Below are 22,787 nucleotides of genomic sequence, written 5' to 3'. Positions count from 1 at the left end.
AAGTACCAACAACCATCTCCTCTATGACCTGATGCTCCACAGGACAGAGGGCATCAGCGCAGGGCTGCACCGTACCAGAGGCAATACCCCCAACACAAGGTATCCTCGCAGAGGATGAGCTTCCTCAACATGACTGAGCAGCAGTATCAACAGAGGCTCAGGCTATCGCGCCAGGTCGTTGCAGACATTTGCACCTTACTGGAACCACACCTGCAGCCCAGAGGACCTGGTGGACACACCTTAACAGTGGCTGTCAAGGTCACCAATGCCCTCAACTTCTTCACCTCAGGCTCCTTCCAGGGATCTGCAGCAGATATTTGCGGCTTCTCGCAGTTGACCGCCCACAGATGCATCACACAGGTCACTGATGCCATGTTTGACAAATCAGCCAAATATATCAACTTTGCCACTGATGAAGCCAGTGTTACTGAGTGGGCGCTGGCCTTTGCTGCTCTGGCTGGCTTCCCATGGGTGCAGGGCATCATTGACTGCACACATGTGGCCATGAAGGCACCCCATCATCACCCAGGAGTGTTTTTGAACTGCAAGAGCTACCACTGTCTCAATGTGCAGCTCGTCTGCAACCATTAAAAACATGATTATGTATGTGTGCGCCAAATTCCCTGGCAGCTGTCATGACTTATTTTATCCTGCGCCAGTCCACCTTCCCTCAGCTCTTTGCACTGCCAAACATCGGCTGGCTGCTTGGAGGTGAGGGCTATCCACTGAAGACGTGGCTCATGACACTCTTGAGGAGGCCACGTACTGAGGCCAAGGAGAGATATAATGAAAGCCACATGTCCACCAGATGTGTCATAGAGCAAACAATAGGCATGCTGAAAATGCGCTTCAGCTGCCTTGACAGATCTGGAGGAGCCGTTCAGTACGCAACAGCCAGAGTCTCCAGAATCGTGGTCATCTGCTGTGCGCTGCACAACATAGCGCAGCAACGATGATTAACATTGGATGAGGAGCAAGGTGCAGAGCCCACAGCCTCTTCAGAGGAGGAGGAGGTGGAGGAGCAGAAGGAACCTGAGGTCCATATGCCACCACCACTGAGCACATTGCTGCCCGGGAGGCCAGGGATAGCCTCATCATGGCCATATTTACTTAACTTCCTGCATTACACTCATATGGCAGCCACATGAATTGCCAGGTTCTGCCCCCATAAAGCCATAAAGCATCCCTACAATGACCAAACCAGTCCTTTCACACTGCCCCCCATTGCTGGAGATAACATTATGTCTCACCATTCACTCCAACTCACTAAGCCACTTCCAAAGTAGCAGACAAAATTGGGCATGACTGGAAAGTGGTGAAAATAAATCATTTTATATGTGACATAAGAGTAACAGAACCTTAACAGAAACAGTTCTTTGAACACTAATGTGCTTAGTCATGTGCATCTACTTCTGTGTCATTTTTCACTTACACATGCTTCTACAAGGTGCAACCCCTGTGACTTCAGCAGAGGTAGAGGCAGGCTGCTCACTTCCCTGCTACGACTGTGTAGACACTTTTGGCAGATGTCCTCTGGGCTTTGGAGTCTCTGATGGCGCCGCCAAAGTCTGCTCCTCCTGCAACTGTGCAGGGGCAGACTCGGCCATCGCGATGTGAGGGGGCATCTGGGGCTCTGACTGAGGGGAAGGCAATGGGGGAGAAGTGTGAGCACTTTGAGAGGAGCCCCCACTTCCATGTCTACTGTCACCATCATCCCTCTCATGGGCCACCTGCACTTCCCTGCTAGCAAGGAGCAGGAGAGCACTTTGCTGCACAGCAGTGGGGCCCATGAAGACCCAAGTCTACGTTGACATCCCTCCTAGAGAGGAGGTCTATGAGCCTCTGTCATCTGTTCTCCATAGATAGCATGTGCTTCTGTGAGGGGCGCATTAGCTGCTCCTCGCAGGTGGCCATCCTTTCCATGGAAGAGCCGACAGTTACCATCGCCTGTGACATGGTAGTGTTCCTGTTGGAGATGTACTCCTCCATTCTCTGCACATTTTCAGACATCACAGTTGCAAAACCTGTCAGAGCGTCCTGCACATCCAGGATCGCCCTCTTTATCGCTGGCCCCCGAGCCTCAGCGTCTGCATGCAGCTGAGCAGAGCTGAGAGCATCCTGCGCCCTCCGACGAGGAGTCTCCACTGCTGTCCCTGTCTCCACCATCTGCTCTTGCTCACTTGTGACCTATCTCATGTAGGACCCACTGAGGTGTGCGGATCTGCGCTGGTGCTGGATGCGCTTAGGTCTGGTGACAGTGTGCCCTCAGAGGCTTGAGGCTCCACTGAGGAGTCATCTTCCGCTTCCGCCTGGACAGTGGGGGGGGGGGTGGGTTTGATGGATCTGAGGGAGAGTAAAGAGATGATTTAGAAATGTAATATCAAGAATGGGTAACGATACCATTACGCACATGATGAACATGCACTGGCTGCTGACATCAGTCCCCATATAAGTGACTGCTATATGCCATGTTGCTGTATGAGATGTAATTCTGTCACCAGGTTGCTGAGATGTTCCCCTATCTCCATCTCCCACCGCCAGCTTTAAATATCCCAGCTGGAAATGAGTCATCAATGATATCATCAGACCCGTACCATTTAATAGGACTGGGTAACACGCAATGCTGCCTTAATAAGCACCATTAAGGGAAAGTCGCTCTGAGGAGCGGGATGAAAAGAAGAATGGGGTTCCGAGCCACCATGCTGACCGCCCGCACCCGACCCACTCAGGTAATGAAAATTCCGGCTTATGAGCCTGACTTCCTTTTCAGCCTACAGCCTTTTGCTCCCATGCACTGAATTCAAACAAAAATTAATATTGCCGCTGATTGGGTAAAAGTAATTCCCATTATTTTAACACAGTTGAAAGCAACAGCAGACAATAACTGGAATACTTACGTAACAATCAGTGGGGGGCAACACTGGTGGAAGTAAAATGCAATAAATGGGCTCTAATTGACCTTAATAAACTTGACACTGGGAAAACTAAAATCTCAATGCAAACTCTAGCTCCTGTCTGGAAACAATGAAGAAACCCAACTTCCGAATATTGCTGCCACCTTCATTTTCGATGCTCTTTGTTAGGTTTCGTGCCAATTGCAGTTGGTGATTTGCCAAAACCCCAGCTGAGAAATTTTCCCCAAGAAGTCTGTACCAAAAGAAACCTTCCTATGGGGTTCCCTCCATTGCTCAGGTAGCCCAATAGTTGGACCACATTTAGGCTGTGAAGGAATTCCAGCCATGGGATTCGCCACCTGCAGTGAAAGCAGCTCCCTGATTCACTCCACTGGTAAAACTCACTAGTTCATCTGGCTTCCAGCAAATCCTAAACTAAAATTTTCATCAGATAAGGATTTATTGAATGGCATGTAAATTAAGCAAATTCACAATGTAATGCAACACAAACAAATCTTTGCACTCCATTAATAATATGATTAATAAATTTCAGAGTTTCTTTATTTTCTAGACCATTAAGGAGTTCAGTCAGCTTTTGAATAAATTCAGCAAAAAGGAAGCTGGGAACTCGACTTACAAAGTGTTTACAGCACAGGAGAATGTTGAACTGCCTCCAGCCGTTGACTGGCGTCCCAAAGGCTATGTTACTCCAGTGAAGGACCAGGTAAAGATGGGGAGAAGTGCTTCTAGTAATTATTAAAGTGTGAAGTTTTGAAGAATTGAGGGTGACGGACAATATTGAAAACACAACCACTACCCATTTTTCAGTCTATGCTGCTTTAGTTCTTAAAGACATATTGGGCAGTACCACGCTCATTTTCAGTATACAACAATAACAACAACTTGCATTTACATAGTGCCTTTAACATAGAAAAAAATCCCAAGGCATTTCAACAGGAGCATTATCAAACAAAATTTGACACCGAGCCACATAAGGAGATATTAGGACAGGTGAACAAAAGCTTTGTCAAAGAGGTAGGTTTTAAGGAGCATCTTAAAGGCAGAGAGAGAGGTAGAGAGGCAGAGAGATTTAGAGAGGGAATTACAGACCTTAGGGCCTAGGCAGCTGAAGGCACGGCCACCAATTGAGCGATTAAAATTGGGGATGCATAAGAGGCCAGAATTGGAGCAGCACAGAGATCTCGAAGGGTTGTAGTGCTGGAGGAGGTTACAGAAAAAGGGTGTAAGGAATTAAGCAGGGCTGGGGTTATTTGTCTCAGGCCAGTCAGAAGCCTCTGAGCTGCTCCAGGGACCCCCTTGCGGTTTCGAAGCGCTCCCCTATTCCTGAGTTCTGACCCCCGGACTTATTCGGTGGCGATGTAGACAGAAAACAACGTGACTCGTGGTTTGGGTGCAAAACAGAGCAGTATTTATTGAAAACAAAAGAAAGAAACAACTTAAAATAATCGATATGGCTCTTATGCCTGGTACAACACTTTTGCTTAAACGCAGTACACTTAGTGTCCACTAGAGGGCTCCCTACTCAGTGCAACTCTCCTTTGATTAATACACGCAGTACACTCAGTGTCCACTAGAGGGCTCCCTGCTCAGTGCAACACTGCTTTTATTTTAAATCCAGTACCTTTTACTTAAAAGACCCTTTACTCACTACAGCACCTTAGCTTAGTGGCTTTTACTTAAAAACACAGCACTTTAATACAGTTACTTTAAAACAGCTAACAGCATTCACCACAGCACTCCTTTGCTTGGTGCAACACCCCTTTTAATACAGTTTTAAATACAGTACTTTAAAACAGCTACTCCCTTTTTAATACAGGTTTAAATACCGAAACCGGTGTTCACTATAGCACTTCTCTATTAGCTACAACACTGTCTTACTTAAATGGGGGAGGAAAAACGGACACAATGAGGGAAACCGACTAAAATCACAATTCTAACGAAATTCCCACTTTACTCCCACCCCTATGCCTATCCTAAGTTGCCTTGTGGAAGGCCAGAAAAATATATGCTCACCACTGGAAATGCCTGCTCCATGCCCTGCGAACTTAGATCTTCACTGCCTCAAAGAGAAAAACACCCCAGTGTTTTAAAAGTAAACTGCTGGTCTTTCGCTTCCACAGGCAGACTCCCACGCTGTAGAGGCACACGGAGGCAAGGCCAGAGAAAGAGAGAGCTTCTGGGAAGCTATCTTTTATACCCCCATTTGGGGCCCTCCCAGCTCCGGAGGTTTCTGGGCTAAATCAAAAGGGATCCAACTGCCCCATTGTCCAGTAATGGGTGATTCATCCAAACCCATTCATTTTAAACTGTTCCTTTTCTCAGTTCAAATGTCTCTTGTGTGCTGAGCTTTGAATGTAAAGCTGCATAAATGTGTCTTCATTGTGTGTGATGGGCTATTGAACCATTTCCATTCATCCTGATGGGTTTTGAATGGAGCTGTATTACTATGTAAACAGCTTGGGAGGAGTGTAAACAGAAGGCCATTGTTCTGTGGTCACCTGAAACCACAGTCTGAAGTGCATAATCCCTTGTGTACACAAAGTAGCAGTTCCTGTAAACAAACATCGATTGTCTCTGCAGGGAGGGAACTCCCCGAACTGCCTTAGATTGGCAGTTTAGTCAGCCATCTTTGATCCTCCTTTTTCATGTCAATTGGCTCTGTGTCCTGACACGAGGTCGGGCAGCCATCTTTGATCACCCCTTTTTCACAGACACGCACACCAGCTGCTTCCAAGTCCTTTTGTCTTCGACCATGCGGTCTGACGGCCATTTTATCCCTGGAAATTTAAAGGCACATCGCCCAGGGATTCTTTAATCAAAAATAATTAATCTTCAGAACTGTAAATTATTGTGAATTCTTACAGTCCCCCATCAGATACTAAAATTTGCTTGTAGTATCCTTGCCAAAAGTGAGCAATAATTTCTGACCCCTCCTTATATTTAACTAAATCTATCCTTGATCCCCCAACACCTCCATCTCCCCTGCCCAGAGAGAATCATAGTACGGCAGGCATCTATTGACAGAAAAACCAACAATTAATTAAAATAATCAATACACGGAGGGGGTCCAATTCCCCTGCACCACTTATATTCACAATAAGTCAAGCATGGAGGGGTCCTACACCCCTGCACCACTTGTAACACAATTTTTACATCTTTAAAGGGATTGTCATCCAGCCAACATGTCTGCTAAAAGATGGAAGATAAACGAGCTTCCTTTAACTACAAACAAGCAGTGAAATAATTAACCAGTTCTATAAATTCTTAAATTGTATTTCCAGCAGCAGGTTTTAAATGTTGTGGGCCTCTGTTTCCTGCTGTCCCCTTTCCTTCGCGGACTAGGGGGTGTTTCCTCTCTCAAATTCCATGACTCAGTCCCCTGCGCTTTCCGGAACTCTGAAAAAGACAAAGAAAACATCTCGCCTGGTCCCCTGACTCGGGGAAGTGTAATCAGGTCCCGTGACCTTGATCCATAATACAATCCTAGAACCATACCACACTCAGAACTTATGCACTAATATATCACTGAAATTAAAATTAACACGTTCTACCTTAACACACGTTCTACCTTAACAACATGTTCTACCTTAATAAAGCTATATACAAGCGCCGCCCATCTCCGGGCGGCCAGCTCAGTCCCTGATTGGGCTGCCACAGTCTGCTCCTTGCTGCATGACTGGACTGATTCCAGCTTCTGGTCCCTCGCAGCTTATGGCTGCTGACTGAGGACCTCTGTTCTTTGGCCTCTCCCTGGTTCGGGAGCCCACCCTACTCCACTGTAAAGTGGGTGACCATACTTTCTTGGGCTGGGGCACCCGAAGAGATCTCCTAGGGAGTGTTGCCGGGGGGGGGCTACCCTGGCAAGCAGACCCTTAGCTCGGGTCACACTCCCTGCTGGCCGGGGGCCTCCTCCTTCAGGTCCCTCCCTTCCCAAACCTGGGCTGGGGACGGGCAATCCCTTGCCACCAGCTGCCGGTGGCTGAGAGCCTTCCCCTTCAGGTCTAAAACCTGGTTCAGGCTCCTCCCCGGAGTCCCACAAGAGAGGGGGAATCGCACGGGCCAAGTGCTGGGGAGCTCCTGTAATCCCAGCTGCCTGTTCCCCTGCCCCCTGCTTAAATAAACCGCACTGTTTGATATAACTGGCTGCCTGCCAGTAAGCCTGTTCAAAATCATGAATGGCTCCTCCCCCCACACAAGCCACAGTGCCTTCATGTGAACTTGGACCTGATGTGGGCTGGGGATTACTATTCTCAGGTTCACTCCCAGCTGCCTGTTTCCCTGTGGGTCCCATTAAGCTAAATGGGACCTTGTTAGACCAGGATGAATTGGTCAGATCCTCCGAGTGGACCACCATGCTGGGGGCTCCAGTCTCCACTGAATATCTCCCCTGCACCATCTCCTCCCCCATCTCAACATATGGCCTGCTCCCCTCAGCTTTTTCACGGGGACACAGGTCAACAGGCTGCGCTGGCTCTAGTCATTGCTGGGAGTGAGGTGGGGCAGACGGGGTCAAAGCACCGGTGGTGGCTGCTACTCTCCCCTGGCCAGTCAGAAGAGACCATAGGGACTGCAAAACGACTCAATTGCTGCAGGAGGGAGGTCTGGCCCTGCCTTTTGGGCTGGGGCTGTGGGATCCTTTCCCTTGTCCTTCCAAGGATTTTTACAGTCTTTTCTCCAGTGACCGTCTTTCCCACACCCGTAGCAATTTAACCTAGCCTGAGAGGGCTGGTTCCCCTCCTGGTGCCACTCTTTCTTACTCTGGCTCCCAGGTTTAACCTCATGGACTCTTCCCTTGGGTTGGGGAACCTCGATACCCCTCATGTTCCTGAAGGCTACTGTGAGCTGGCGGATCACTGCTTCTTCAGTGGTCTGGGGGTCTCGGGGGTCAAACCAAGCCATGACCTGGGCTTGGATCTGGGGTAGGCTGTTTGTCATGAGACATCGGAGCCAATGAGTCAATTGGACTGGGTCCAGTGCTGCCCGCCCTGGCATTCCCGGGCATGCACTCCGGTAGACTGGCCAAAGCCTGTCTGTGAACGCCTGCGGCGACTCCCCTGGGAGCTGCACTGTTCTTTCCACCCGAGCGAACGGGCTACCATCATTAAGTCTCATGGCCTCCAATACCTCATTCTTGATACCCTCATAATCCCTCTGCCCCCTTTTGCACTCGCCAGATAGGGACTGGAGGAGATCACCTGCCAGGGAAAACAGTAGCATTTTTGCTTGATCTGCCTCATCGCAGTCGTTTACACAAGCTGCTTGCTCTATCTCCCTGAAGTGCAGAGAGGGGTCTCCCTTTTTAGTGAGCTTGGGGACGTGGCTAACCATATCCCTGAGCTGGTGGGTGCCATACAGCACCAGAAACTGATTCTGGATATCCCCTGGGTCATCTTCATCAATGGGCGGACCGTACCTCCGTTGTCGGAGGGGGTACACTGGTCCTGGTCCCGGCCTATCTAGCGGGGCCTGCTGTGCTTCCGCTACCTTCCCATCCTCCACCCCCCTTTGCTGCCAGAGCTCCTGAAAGCTCGGAGCCGTGGGTGGCAGTCGTGGGACCTCTGATTCCCTGGCCAACCTTTCCCTGGGTGTTGCCTGTGGGACTGTTTTACTTAGGTTGCCAGTAAAATCCGTCTGACCTGCCTTCGGGCTGATCAGGCAAATCATCCCCTTTGCTCTTTTTAAAACCTTCTTAAGGCTTTCTATCTCTGCCCTACAGGGGCCATGATCTGCTTCCTCAAACCCTTGCTCGCAGGCCAGCTTATATGCTGCCTTTACTTCCCTAACCTTCTCCTCCTGCTCTTTTAATTCTTGTATGAGGAGAGCGTTCTCCTCCCACACCCTCATCTCATTGTTCTTTGCCTCTGCAACTAGGCACTTCAGGTACTCTGACCCGTGCCTCGTGTGGCTTTTGCCCTCACTAAACTGAACTACCAGGTGCTCTACCTTGGCCTGGTATTCTTCAACCTCCCTTTCCCTATCCCAACTCTCTGTCCTGGCTTCCCTAAGCCTGGGGGTAACCGCTCCAAGCCTGCGGGAACCTAACCACAAACAAACCAGTGGGATAATAAGAAACCCAATAACTGCTGCTCTTTCCAGACCCAAACCACTGTCTGCCACATCGCACACTGTTGCCGAGGGTCCTGCCATGGTCACCATTTTGTAAGGAATTAAGCGGGGCTGGGGTTATTTGTCTCTGGCCAGTCAGAAGCCTCTGAGCTGCTCCAGGGACCCCCTTGCAGTTTCGAAGCACTCCCCTATTCCTGAGTTCTGACCCCCAGACTTATTTGGTGGCGATGTAGACAGAAAACAACATGACTTGTGGTTTGGGTGCAAAACAGAGCAGTATTTATTGAAAACAAAAGAAAGAAACAACTTAAAATAATCGATATGGCTCTTATGCCTGGTCCAGCACTTTTGCTTAAACGCAGTACACTTAGTGTCCACTAGAGAGCTCCCTACTCAGTGCAATACTCCTTTGATTAATACACGCAGTACACTCAGTATCCACTAGAGGGCTCCCTGCTCAGTGCAACACTGCTTTTATTTTAAATCCAGTACCTTTTACTTAAAAGACCCTTTACTCACTACAACACCTTAGCTTAGTGGCTTTTACTTAAAAACACAGCACGTTAATACAGTTACTTTAAAACAGCTAACAGCATTCACCACAGCACTCCTTTGCTTGGTGCAACACCCCTTTTAATACAGTTTTAAATACAGTACTTTAAAACAGCTACTCCCTTTTTAATACAGGTTTAAATACCGAAACCAGTGTTCACTATAGCACTTCTCTGCGAGGTGCAACACTGTCTTACTTAAATGGGGGAGGAAAAACAGACACAATGAGGGAAATCGACTAAAATCACAATTCTAATTAAATTCCCACTTTACTTCCACCCCTATGCCTATCCTAAGTTGCCTTGTGGAAGGCCAGAAAAATATATGCTCAACTCTGGAAATGCCTGCTCCGTGCCCTGTGAACTTAGATCTTCACTGCCCCAAAGTGAAAAACACCCCAGTGTTTTAAAAGTAAACTGCTGGTGTTTTGCTTCCACAGGCAGACTCCCACACTGTAGAGGCACACGGAGGCAAGGCCAGAGAGAGAGAGAGCTTCTGGGAAGCTATCTTTTATACCTCCATTTGAGGCCTGCCCAGCTCCGGAGGTTTCTGGCTAAAACAAAAGGGATCCAACTGCCCCATTGTCCAGTAATAGGTGATTCATCCAAACCCATTCATTTTAAACTGTTCCTTTTCTCAGTTCAAATGTCTCTTCTGTGCTGAGCTTTGAATGTAAAGCTGCAGTTTAAATGTGTCTTCATTGTGTGTGATGGGCTATTGAACCATTTCCATTCATCCTGATGGGTTTTGAATGGAGCTGTATTACTATGTAAACAGCTTGGGAGGAGTGTAAACAGAAGGCCATTGTTCTGTGGTCACCCGAAACTGCAGTCTGAAGTGGATAATCCCTTGAGTACACAAAGTAGCAGTTCCTGTAAACAAACATCGATTGTCTCTGCAGGGAGGGAACTCCCCAAACTGCCTTTGATTGGCAGTTTAGTCAGCCATCTTTGATCCTCCTTTTTCATGTTGATTGTCTCTGTGTCCTGACACGAGGTCGGGCAGCCATCTTTGATCACCCCTTTTTCACAGACACACACACCAGCTGCTTCCAAGTCCTTTTGTCTTCGGCCATGCGGTCCGACGGCCATTTTTATCCCTGGAAATTTAAAGGCACTTCTCCCAGGGATTCTTTAATCAAAAATAATTAATCTTCAGAACTGTAAATTATTGCGAATTCTTACAAGGGAGGGGAGGGGTCATGGAGGGATTTGAAAACAAGGATGAGAATTTTTAAAACGAGGTGTTGCCGGACTGACAGCCAATGAAAGTCATTGAGTATGGGGGTGTAAGGTGAACGGCTATCAAACATTGAAGTTTGTATGATTGAAAGATTAGCAACCTCAGGGTCATATCGCCAAAATGTATGTGAGAAAGAAAATCAATGGAAGTGAAAATGGTGAGCAATGTGCAATGGGCGGCTGGTCCGATATCACCTGTTTTACACTATCGGCCAAAGCCAAAATTACCCCCAGTTTTTAGCTTTGGTGGTGTCCTGCATTATGGCTGTTGGCCTTTTCACAAAGGTTTCTCAGTGAAATACAATATCAAAAATATCACAAATGTTTCTCTCTCACTGTGATTCTTTATATATTAGGGACAATGTGGCTCTTGCTGGGCTTTCAGTACAACTGGTGTACTTGAAGGACAGGTGTTTAAGAAAACAGGAAAGCTAATTTCCTTGAGTGAGCAGTACCTGATGGATTGTACCAGAACTGTAGGAAACAGAGGCTGTAATGGCGGATATAAAGTGCAATCCCTTCTATTTATCAAAGAAAATGGCATCAATTCAGAGCAATCTTACCCCTACACTGCAAAGGTAACTTTCCATTTTCTTTAATGTTCTTAGAATTTTTGTGCTCATTGAAATGAGGAATGCTACTCTTTCCATTTCAGAACCAGTTTTTGGCTGTTTACACTGTTTCTCTGAGGGTTTGGCCAGTCGCCTGGTACAGATACACAGGAGACTGGGAGATCCCCCGCAAAGTTTTAGGTCCCCATCACGGACTCCTAGATCAGGTACACGCAGAGCAACGTGATCTACTCTCCATCAGCAGGGTGTTCCAAACCCAGGCTTGGAGGATCACCTTCTAATGCTCCCATCGTCCCACACAAGCAATCATGTGGTCACTCTCAATCGGGACAATTTTGTGTTTTGGGCAGTACCCACTGTGAATTGAGTTGAAACTGTTCAAGCTCATTTCACATACAACCCTTACAGTCGGCAGACAGAGAAAACTTTTAACTCAACTTTCTGGGCTGGGATTGAAAGGATATTTACTTGTCCTAGCCCCTTTGGGGCTATCCTAGATCAGGCGTATTTCTCAGATGTTCACTTTCAACTAATGTTTGAGGTAGCCGAATCCTAAAGACGCTTAACTGAGTCTAAAGGTCTGCACTAACTCTCACTAAAGGAAAGGAACAAGCCAAGAATGTTACCGTCCTCCAGATAGCACTTTTAATAAGTTTAGCCAGACAGTAAAGTCCCGGATATTATGAGGGTCCGGAGATTTCCTTCAGAAAATGTAACTCTTCACCAAAGAGTGTACAAAGATTGGGTTTGCGAGATATTGATACAGAAAACTTATATGAGACAATTCTAAAAATATACAGAGATTTATTAAAAAAACCAACATGCAATTTACAGTTGGTGAATCAGTCAAATCGCAACATTAACATTTAAAAAAAGAGAACAAATACAATCTTATTCTTAACAGAGAATCCTACTTATAAGTCTTAACTTCACTACAATATTTCAGTTCTTAAACTATTCTTATTACAGGTTATCCATCAATTATCAAGGTAGCAATTACCTTCAATCCCCGAGGTACAAAAGAGTGAAGAACTACAGAGCTGCCCCTGTAGTCGAGAATTGCTTTGCCCGTTAAAGCGAGTCTGATTTTCTCATTCGAGACTCCAATATTTATACCCCTTTTTCAGTTGTTTTTCATAAAGTTTCTGTTGATCCAAGTTAATTATCACTAATCATCTTTTAGCTGACCTACTGAAATTCTTACTGCCACATCATCAATAGCTATTGGGAGTTTACCATATGTGGGCAAAGGGCGGATGTACCTTACCTCATGTCATTCTCAAGAGGTTTTAATCAAGATCATTCATCCAGGACTGACCATTGTCTTATTTTAATAAGGTTACCCATTCAGGGCCACCCATTCTTATTCAGGGGCAACAACTTATCCTATTTCAATAGCCAGAATTCTTTCATAGCTATTTCATAGTTAGGTGTCTAAATTTCCAAACCCAGTTTGTCATGTTCCAAAGAATTTATAAGGTAGAGTTCCTTATAAGGTATTCTTCAGGGTTAACTACTGTCTTATCTCAATGAGGCCAGAATTCTTTCAGAAGGTAGGATTTCCAAATCCAGCTTGCCATGCCTTCCTTTAAAAAGTTATATAGTAAATTTTTCTAAATAGGTTATAGTGTATTCCTTCACATGATAACTTAACCTTTAAATACCTTGAAGGTAGTTTTAAATTTGGTGATGGTTTAAAACGGGCGATATTGGATTGGCTGTACATTATAAACCCCGCTCGATGTTCTTTTGTATTGAAGTAAATGAAGAGGAAAATTGGGCAGGGTGTACAATGGGCGGCTGTTCCAAAATCGCCCATTTTACACCATCGCCGAGATATAAAATTAACCCCCTTTAATTTAGTTGACTGGAAATTTGAGACAGCAGATCAAGCTATACCTCTTTACTCAGTTTGCATTAAATGTAAAAGAAGATAGCTTTGATAGCTTATACAGAAAGCTAGTTCAGGTTTCTAAGCTACTAAAAGACAGCTTGTTATAGCCCTACTACTTTTGTTAATATTCAGTGTGGTGCCTTGAACAGTCTACACAATGGTCTTCAGTGCTGGTCTTTGTGCGTAAGTGGACAGGAATATTATCCCTGTGACACAGAAGTTAACAACGATTCAGCAAGTTATGGTTTACAGGTTGTATTCTGTAATGGGAGTCCCAGTTCACATTGTGTTAACTTTCTCTATCTCAGTACACAACCTGACTTCCTTGCTGATTTTACTCAGGTTCATATGGAGTGCTGGACATGGTAGGGTGATGGGCGAGGAATTTATTACAGCAAAGCAACAGGTTAAACAAAGTATACATAGGTTCTACTGTATAGGTGAGCAGGGCTTATTTGAATGTATCAACTAAAAGGAATTTAAGTTGTGAAGAAAGTTAAGGATGTAGGGCCTTTCTTCTTTGGAGGAAAGGAGACTCTGACGTATCATCATTGAAGCTTTCATGTTTGGAATGAAAATGTTGGCCCAAGAGAATTGTTCACTCTGGTGAACTTTTAAATGTGAGGAACACAAATTAAAAATGAGGTGTAGGAGGGAAATTAAATTGAATTATTTACACCCAAAGAATAAAAGGCTTGTGAAGTAAGATATAATTGGAAGCCATTAAAGGAGTGTGGTGATTATTCCTTGATTAGTAAAAGTATTGTGATTCGTTGTTTGTTAACTGCCTTGGGATATGTGTTGTAATCTCATTGGTAGTTGATGATCACATGATGTGTTGTGGCTACCTTAAATTCAGTCCTTTTCTAGCTTATTTGGGACTGGATGTGGAAAGATATGCTGCTGATTTTAAAGTTAATAAAGCCTAGCTTTGGAAGGCAAATCTATTCTTTATTTCAATTTATTAACTTTATGTTAGAATGGAGCGATATCTTCAACCAGAACGATTCAAGGCTGACCCCAATTCTGCTGGAGTGGATGATAAATGGAAACATTGGTATTGTACATTTAAAAACTTTTTGGGCGTGTTGGATCAAGAGGCTCTAAATAAGCTGAATATGCTGATCAACTACATTGACCCGGATGTATATAAATATATTTTGCACTGTAAAACTTATGAAGAGGCTATTTCTTCATTGGAAAAGATTTTTGTTAAACCAAAGAATGAGGTATTTGCACGTCATCTTCTATCTGCCCGTAGGCAGCAGGTGGGAGAATCTTTGGATACTTATTTACAAGCACTTCGGTGCCTTAGTGTTGACTGTAATTATAAGGCTGTGACGGCTGAAGAATATTAGGACGAATCGGTACGGGATGCTTTTATTAATGGATTACTGTCTAGATCAATTCGTCAGCGGTTGTTAGAAAATAAGACTCTGGATCTTAAAAGTGCTTTTGAGCAAGCTTCTACATTGGATGTGGCTCAGAGAAGTTCGGATTCTTATGCTCTTTTTAATCGGCCTGCGACTATGGTTTTGGCAGTTTCGGATGAAAAGGAATTATGTGGACTTAATGGGAGTGGTTTACTAGATTTTGAAACAGTTTCTACTTCGGCGGCCGTTGCCTCTAGGATTCAGAAGTGTTATTTTTGTGGGAATATCCGGCACCCTCGTCTGAAGTGTTCTGCTCGGGAGGCTGTATGTAGTAAATGCGGCAAGAGAGGTCATTATGCACGTGTGTGCAAATCATCAGGTTCAATTGCCCTCCCTTCTCCTGGTGTGGGAGGGTCTTCCTCCACTACCTCTTCTGTGACTATTCAGCCTTTAGATAGGGCGTTTATTGCATCAATTTCTGCTGCATTTGCTCATGGCCTAAACAAAGCTATAGTTACAGCTCAAGTTAATGGGTTGGAAGTGAAAGCCCTTATAGATACGGGCAGTACTGAGAGTTTTATAAGTCTTCAGTTTGCAAAGGAGAAGCATTTGAAAATTTCGCCTGTTACGTATCAGGTGTGTATGGCTCAGACGACCCTTACTTCACAAATAGCTGGTTGTTGCTTTGTGAAAATGGTTCTTCTAGGCAATACGTATACTGATATACACCTATCTGTTTTGCCTAATCTCTGTGCGGACATTTTGATTGGACATGATGTGCTTCAGTTACACGAGTCTCTTAGTCTTTCATTTGGAGGGACTAAGCCACCTTTATCTATTTGTGGATTAACCTCTTTATCTATTCCTCCATTATCACTTTTTTCCAATTTGATGTTGGATTGTAAGCCAATTGCTACCAAGTCAAGAAGATATAGTAGTCAGGATAGAGAATTTATTAATTCTGAAGTTCAACGTCTCTTATTGGAAGGAATCATTGAACCTAGTTGTTCGCCTTGGCGAGCACAGGTAGTTGTCACGACTAATGAGAGACACAAGAAACGAATGGTGATAGACTATTCCCAAACTATTAATAGGTATACTCAATTAGATGCGTACCCTTTGCCTAAGATTGATGAGCTTATCAATAAAGTATCTCAGTATAAAGTTTTTAGCACTATTGATTTAAAGAGTGCTTATCATCAGATTCCTATTGTTAAGAAGGATCAACCATATACGGCCTTTGAGGCTGGTGGAAAGCTGTATCAGTTTTGCCGAATACCATTTGGTGTTACTAATGGTGTTGCTTGTTTTCAACGGGCAATGGATGCTTTTATAAGTGATAACTCCCTCTCTGACACCTTTTCATACTTAGATGACATCACAGTGTGTGGCAAATCAAGGGTGGAGCATGATTCTAATTTAAAAAGATTCCTTCAAGCTGCGGAAAAAGTTGGTTTAACTTTTAACAAAGAGAATTGTATCTTATCGACTACTGAGGTAAATCTATTGGGGTATATTATTTCAGGAAATAAGATTAAACCAGATCCAGAACGCCTGCGACCATTGATCGATTTACCTTGTCCTACTAATTCTAAGGCTTTGCAACGAGTTGTTGGACTGTTTTCTTATTATTCTAATTGGATTGCAAATTTTTCACAGAAGATCCGGCCTCTTATTCGGGTTACGACATATCCTCTATCATGGGAGGCCAGGACATGTTTTGAGAATTTTAAAAAGGATATTTTAGGAGCAGTTGTGCATTCCATTGATGAGCAGGTTCCCTTTGTGATTGAGACGGATGCTTCGGATTTTGCAATTGGGGCTACTTTGAACCAAAATGGAAGACCTGTGGCCTTTTTCTCACGTACTTTGAATAATAGTGAAAAAAGACATTCCTCAATAGAAAAAGAGGCATATGCCATAGTAGAAGCATTGCGTAAATGGAGACATTATTTATCGGGGCGACATTTCACGTTGGTAACTGATCAAAAATCTGTGTCCTTTATGTTTGATGTTAAACATTTTGGAAAGATTAAAAATGATAAAATAATGAGATGGAGGATTGAGTTGGCATGTTACCATTTTGACATAGTTTATCATCCGGGGAAGGATAATGTTGCTGCTGATGCACTGTCGAGGGCTTATTGTTCTGTGATTCACGGAGATACGCTTATTAATCTTCACAATGCCTTATGTCATCCTGGGGTTACGAGGATGATACACTTTGTACGCAGTAAGAACTTGCCTTTTTCAGTTGAAGACGTCAAGCGGATGACTTCATCATGTTCTATCTGTGCTCGGTGTAAACCGAATTTCTTTAAGCCTCAACGAGCTCATCTTATAAAGGCTACTTCTCCTTTTGAACGTTTGAGTGTTGATTTTAAGGGACCTCTTCCTTCAACTACTCAAAACCGATATATATTTACTGTTGTGGACAAGTTTTCAAGGTTCCCTTTTGCTTTTCCTTGTGCAGATGTATCAGCTGCTACAGTTATTAAATGTTTGACTCAACTTTTTGTCATCTTTGGGATGCCTGCGTATATCCATTCGGATCAGGGAAGTTCTTTTATGTCTTCCCAGTTGAAGGAATACCTTCAGAGTCGGGGAATTTCTACTAGTAGAACTACCCCGTATAATCCCCAGGGTAATGGACAGTGTGAACGATACAATGGGGTGATCTGGAAGGCAGTTATGTTGGCGTTGACATCCCGGAACCTTAAGAATACGCAGTGGGAAATGGTGCTGCCTGATGCCCTGCATTCCATTAGATCATTGCTTTCAACGGCTACTAATGTGACCCCCCATGAAAGGCTCTTTAACTATCCACGGAGATCTACTACGGGATATTCGGTACCTTCATGGCTTACTATGCAGGGACCTGTGTTGCTTTGACGTCATGTTAGATTGTCAAAATATGACCCCTTGGTGGAGGAGGTGGAGCTGTTGGAGGCAAATTCCCAATATGCTCATATTCGATTCCAAGATGGGAAAGAAAGTACTGTTTCAATTAAAGACTTGGCTCCTTGTGGGGGCCAGCCCTCTTCTGAGAATATTAATAATGGTTATGATTCGGATAATGTGGATGCTGTTACAGATACTACGAATATTTCCAATCCGATTGCAGATAATCATACTTCTATTAGTCAGCCTTTGATAGATGTTTATGACTGTCCTAGTTCATCTTCTGATGGGATTTCTAATCCGGAAACCGTTGAGAATCGGGATATGGATAACCTTCCTGTTGAAGATACTTCTGTGCCTTCTGGCGTGGGAGGGCAAGGAATTTCACCAAGGTTAAGAAGGTCGACACGAACAAGATACCCGGTCGACCGATTGAAAATGGACTTTTAAATTGATAGTAATGTTTTAAAAATTGTTGAACTTTATAGTATATTGTTTTAGTTGAGAGATACTTAATACTTATGCGTAATGTTATTATTTGTTGTTGTTCATTTAGTATTGTGTTATGTAAATAGTTTTATTCTCGTGCATAGTTTAGTTGTAAATAATTAATTGTAAATTGTAAAAGTTATTAGGTTGGAGTATATTTTAAAAGGAAGGGTGAATGTGGTGATTATTCCTTGATTAGTAAAAGTATTGTGATTCGTTGTTTGTTAACTGCCTTGGGATATGTGTTGTAATCTCATTGGTAGTTGATGGTCACATGATGTGTTGTGGCTACCTTAAATTCAGTCCTTTTCTAGCTTAGTTGGGACTGGATGTGGAAAGATATGCTGCTGATCTTAAAGTTAATAAAGCCTAGCTTTGGAAGGCAAATCTATTCTTTATTTCAAGGAGACAGTATGAATGTGTTCAAGAGGCAATTAAAAGCAACTATGGAGAGTAACAGGAGTGAGATCTATCAATAAAGGACAAACTTGTTGGGTTTTATGGCCTTTCTTGGTTTCTAAAAATTCTGGCATTCTTACATTGGGTAAATCTTTGTATCAGCTTCCTATAATCTCTTTGTTTTAGGATGGGGATTGCAAGTCCAACAAAAATGATATTGTCGCCACTTGTAAGGGGGTCAAGAAGATTCCAAAAGATTCTGAAGCGGATTTAGCTGCAGCGGTGGCCACTGTTGGACCCATATCTGTTTCTATAGATGCAGAGCACAGATCTTTCATGTTGTACAAATCAGGTAAGAGACAGGATTTATAGATTGCACATTCTCCCCGTGTTTGCGTGGGTTTTCTCCGGGTGCTCCGGTTTCCTCCCACAGTCCAAAGATGTGCGGGTTAGGTTGATTGGCTATGATAAATTGACCCTTAGTGTTAGGGGGATTAAATACGTGGGGTTACGGGGATAGGGTGGGATATGTGTTGGTGTAGGGGTTACGGGGATCGGGTGGGATATGTGTCGGTGCAGGCTCGATGGGCCGAAATGGCCTCTATCTGCACTGTGGGGTTTCTGTGATTCTGTGATTCTGTGATTATGCACACAATGAACCTATCAATGGCTGAAACATTTATTTGAATTTTATAAAATTCACTGGTGATGACGTTGACAATTAATTATGGTGAACTTGTCACAAGTTGAGTATTTTGGTATTCAATAGCCATTGTCTTGTATTCCATTCATGAGCAAAACATTGAGCATTGCACTTTGGCCATTTATTAAATGGAGAATAATAGATTACTGGGGGAGTGTTAAAAATAGTGTTTGTCATCTGAGCTTGAGAGTGCATGACTTATTGAACAAGGTCAGGTGCAAACCAATTTCTCAGCCTTCGTGGCTGTTAAAAATGATTTTTAATTGCCTTGGAATTTAGCTATTTCTCCCACAGAATGCCGCTTTCTTTTCCTGTGGAAACCCAGATTGCCATTCCACGATAACAGGTACAATATTTCTTATTCTTTAGGAATTTTTTATGAGCCTCACTGCAGTTCTGTCAAACTTGATCATGAAGTATTGGCAGTCGGGTATGGAACTGAAAATCAGAAGCCATATTGGATTGTTAAAAACAGGTACGTCACACAGCGAGAGAGGGCTAACACATTCAATGCCTGACAATTCAATCTCAGAGTTTTAAATAAAGACACAGATCTACACAATTGTAATCTTTTCATTTATATACAGCAAAAGCTAAAAGAATGGGCCTAATGAACCAATTGACCTTCTCTCATTTCAAACTTTGAGTATTTGACATGAATTGTTTGGAGTCTTTACTCTCGTTTTGATTTCTTCCTTAAGGTGGAGGAGATGCAGAGATGTCAGGGGCTGTAATTCTGCTGCAGTTGTCCTGAGGTGGATCTTGGGTGGGAACAGAACTTTTGCTTATCCCTGCCCACACTCCCGAGCAGGCCCTGTTTCCTGGAGTCAGGGCCATTAAAATATTTTGGGTTACCGGCACCGTTGACAGTGTCAATCAGGTGCCAGTCTCGGGTGGGGTGGGGGGGAAACCTCTGTGGGGCTTTGCCACAGTGTAACCGAGCCCACAGTCCTGGCTCAAAATGTTTCCCTACTTCAATTGATTACTCTGCGAAATGGGATATTTAGACCTTAAATCCCCATCCTCATGCCTTTGATTAATGGTAGATGTTAGGGTTGGACAGGTGGCTCTTGCAACCAGCGTTGCTAGGTTGCTGCTAACAGGAAATACGTTGTACTAAGTCTTATTCCATTTTCCTCTGATTATAATAAGGCAGCCAGAATGAGTTGGAAATATTAGGCACTCAGTGTCACTTCTGACAGAAAATATAGGAAGCTCTGTTGGGAGAAGGGGAGGCCATGAAACGGTTGCTGGATTCCTGGTGTAACCTGACAGGAAATTCTGTCCCCAGCAGTCTGGCTCAGTAATATCTTAACAAGCTATTCCTGTGTCTACAGCAGCTAATCAGTCCATGGTCCATTTGTCTCCCACTCTCTGTGCCTGCAAAAATAACCTCTATTTTTAGAACAATTATGCTTAAAGATGTGCTTTACCAGGACTGTAATGCAAACTTTTTTTAAATTTTAGTTGGGGAAAAAGTTGGGGCAATGAAGGATATGTCCACATGGCTAAGGACATGGATAACAACTGTGGAATTGCTACAGATGCAGTTTATCCTGAGGTGTGAAGGTTCAAGTGTATCGGCTGGAACTGGATAAAACTCCAACTACAGGAATTACATTACGTCTGCCCGGAGCTGCCGATTTTATGGATCATAATGCTGTCTGTCTTCATTTACCTTTGACTTTGTGGTTTAAGGAGAGTTAGTTACAAAGTATTAAAGGAAAATATATAAATTTCTCTGTTATTGGTATGATCAAAAACTTGTTAGTTCGCATCAATGAAACGTATTACCACACGTGCTTCAATTGTTACATTTGTTCATTTTATACGCATAGTAACCATGTTCTACTTTAAAGGTCTTTTACTACATTAAAGACCACTATATAAATGCAAGTTGTTGTTCAACAATACAATTAACATCGTTATTCGTCAATCTGTGCGTCTTGTTCATTTAACTAAAGATAAAACCTGGGGTGGGTGAAGTGGGGTCGACAATTCTGATTGGACGTAATACTGGAGGTTTCATAACATGACCTCCTGCCGCCAACTGCCCCTCCCAGTCAAACAACCTTTTTCCCGTTTCCAATATTTTTATAACTAATAAACAAAAAAGAGTTCAAAGAAATTGAAAAGGCACACACAATTTAATCGCCCCTATGATTTTTCTCCTGGGTTGCTCGCAGCAGTGTCCAGGAGATTAATCCTTAATTCCTGGAGACTCCAAGACAATCCGGGAAGGTTGGCAACCCTAACGCTAAGGTGAAGGTGCCAGTTTTGACAGCTGATCCATATGTGATCCTGAAACTGTGTCAGCTGCAAGGTACAAGGTAAGTGCTCTACTTGAGGGCTGCATGGGGACAGAACCAAACTTAAAGGGAGGATTCAGATAAGGGTAAATTCATAAGTCTGAAGAGAAAAGTCAAGGCTGTTGAGCAGTGTAGCGATTTGGGTACAATCAAGCAGATTATGTCAAGAAGGGACAGAGAGTTTAATAACTGTAATAGGACATTGGCGACTAAGGCTACATCTGGGAAAAATAGTAAAATGTTAAAATTAAAGGCGCTATATCTGAATGCATGAAGCATTCATAACAAAATAGATGAATTAATGGCACAAATAGCGATAAATGGGTTTGATTTAGTAGCCATTACTGAGACATGGTTGCAGGGTGACCAAGGTTGGGAACTAAATATGACACGGTACTTGACTTTTAGAAAAGATAGGCAAAATGGAAAAGGAGGTGGGGTAGCCCTGATAATAAAGGATGAGATAAAGGCAGTCGGAAGAAAGGATCTTAGTCCAGAAAATCATGATGTAAAATCAATATGGGTGGAGCTAAGAAATAAAGGGCAGAAAACACTAATGGGAGTAGTTTATAGGCCCCCTAACAGTAATCAGAGTGTTGGACAGAGTATAAATCAGAAAATTAGAGGAGCATGTAACAAAGGCAATGCAATAATCATGGTGGACTTTAATCTTCATATAGACTGGGCAAACCAATTGACAAAAGTAGTTTGGAGGATGAGTTCATGGAATGCATTCAAGACAGTTTTCTAGAACAATACATTGCAGAACCAACTAGGGAACAGGCTATTTTAGATCTAGTATTGTGTAATGAGACAGGGTTAATTAGTAATCTACTTATAGTAAAAGATTCTCTGGGGAAGATTATGACAATAATAGAATTTCATATTATGTTTTAGAGTGATGTGGTTAAGTCTGAAACTAGGGTCTTAAATTTAAACAAAGCCAATTACAAAGGTATGAGGGGCAAGTTGGTTGAGGTAGATTGGGAAATAAGATTAAAAGACACGATGGTAGATAAGCAATGGCAAACGCTTAAAGAAATAATTTATAATTCTCTACGAATATACATTCCCTTGAGGAAAATAAACTCAACTGGAAAAGTGGTACAGCCATGGCTAACTGGAGAAGGTAAGGATAATATTAGATTGAAAGAGGCTTATAATGTTGCGAAAAATTGCAGTAAACCTGAGGATAGGGAGGGTGTTAAAATTAACAAAAGATGACCAAAAAATTGATAAAGAGGAAGAAAATAGAATGTGAGTAAACTAGCAAGAAATATAAAAACAGATTGTAAGACCTTTTACAATTATGTAAAAAGGAAGAGATTAGCGAAAGTAAACTTGGTTCCCTTAGAGGCAGAGACAGGAGAAAT

The 22,787-nt window shown here is 43.4% G+C and overlaps 1 protein-coding gene across 2 annotated transcripts in view; it reads left to right on the top strand.

Annotated features, from left to right (window-relative positions):
- LOC147108349 (cathepsin L2-like) overlaps positions 1 to 21,031 on the top strand; it is a 28,615-nt gene extending 7,584 nt beyond the window's left edge. Inside the window, exons 3-7 of one of the 2 annotated variants that reach the window (XM_086004944.1) lie at positions 3,466 to 3,618; positions 11,131 to 11,352; positions 18,589 to 18,754; positions 19,475 to 19,580; positions 20,573 to 21,031. In XM_086004944.1, the coding sequence (XP_085861070.1) occupies positions 3,466 to 3,618; positions 11,131 to 11,352; positions 18,589 to 18,754; positions 19,475 to 19,580; positions 20,573 to 20,672 (747 nt within the window). In that variant the 3' untranslated portion in view covers positions 20,673 to 21,031. The remainder of the gene's footprint in view (positions 1 to 3,465; positions 3,619 to 11,130; positions 11,353 to 18,588; positions 18,755 to 19,474; positions 19,581 to 20,572) is intronic. The other variant, XM_086004943.1, reaches the window with a different exon arrangement.
- The last annotated feature ends 1,756 nt before the right edge of the window (positions 21,032 to 22,787 follow it).

The sequence above is a fragment of the Somniosus microcephalus genome, chromosome 13 (genome assembly GCF_052327205.1).
Source record: "Somniosus microcephalus isolate GS21.2 chromosome 13, FLI_Smic_1.0, whole genome shotgun sequence".
Lineage (NCBI taxonomy): Eukaryota > Metazoa > Chordata > Chondrichthyes > Squaliformes > Somniosidae > Somniosus > Somniosus microcephalus.
The sequence above is the reverse complement of the archived record's forward strand: the minus strand, read 5'-3'. Positions and strand labels throughout refer to the sequence as shown.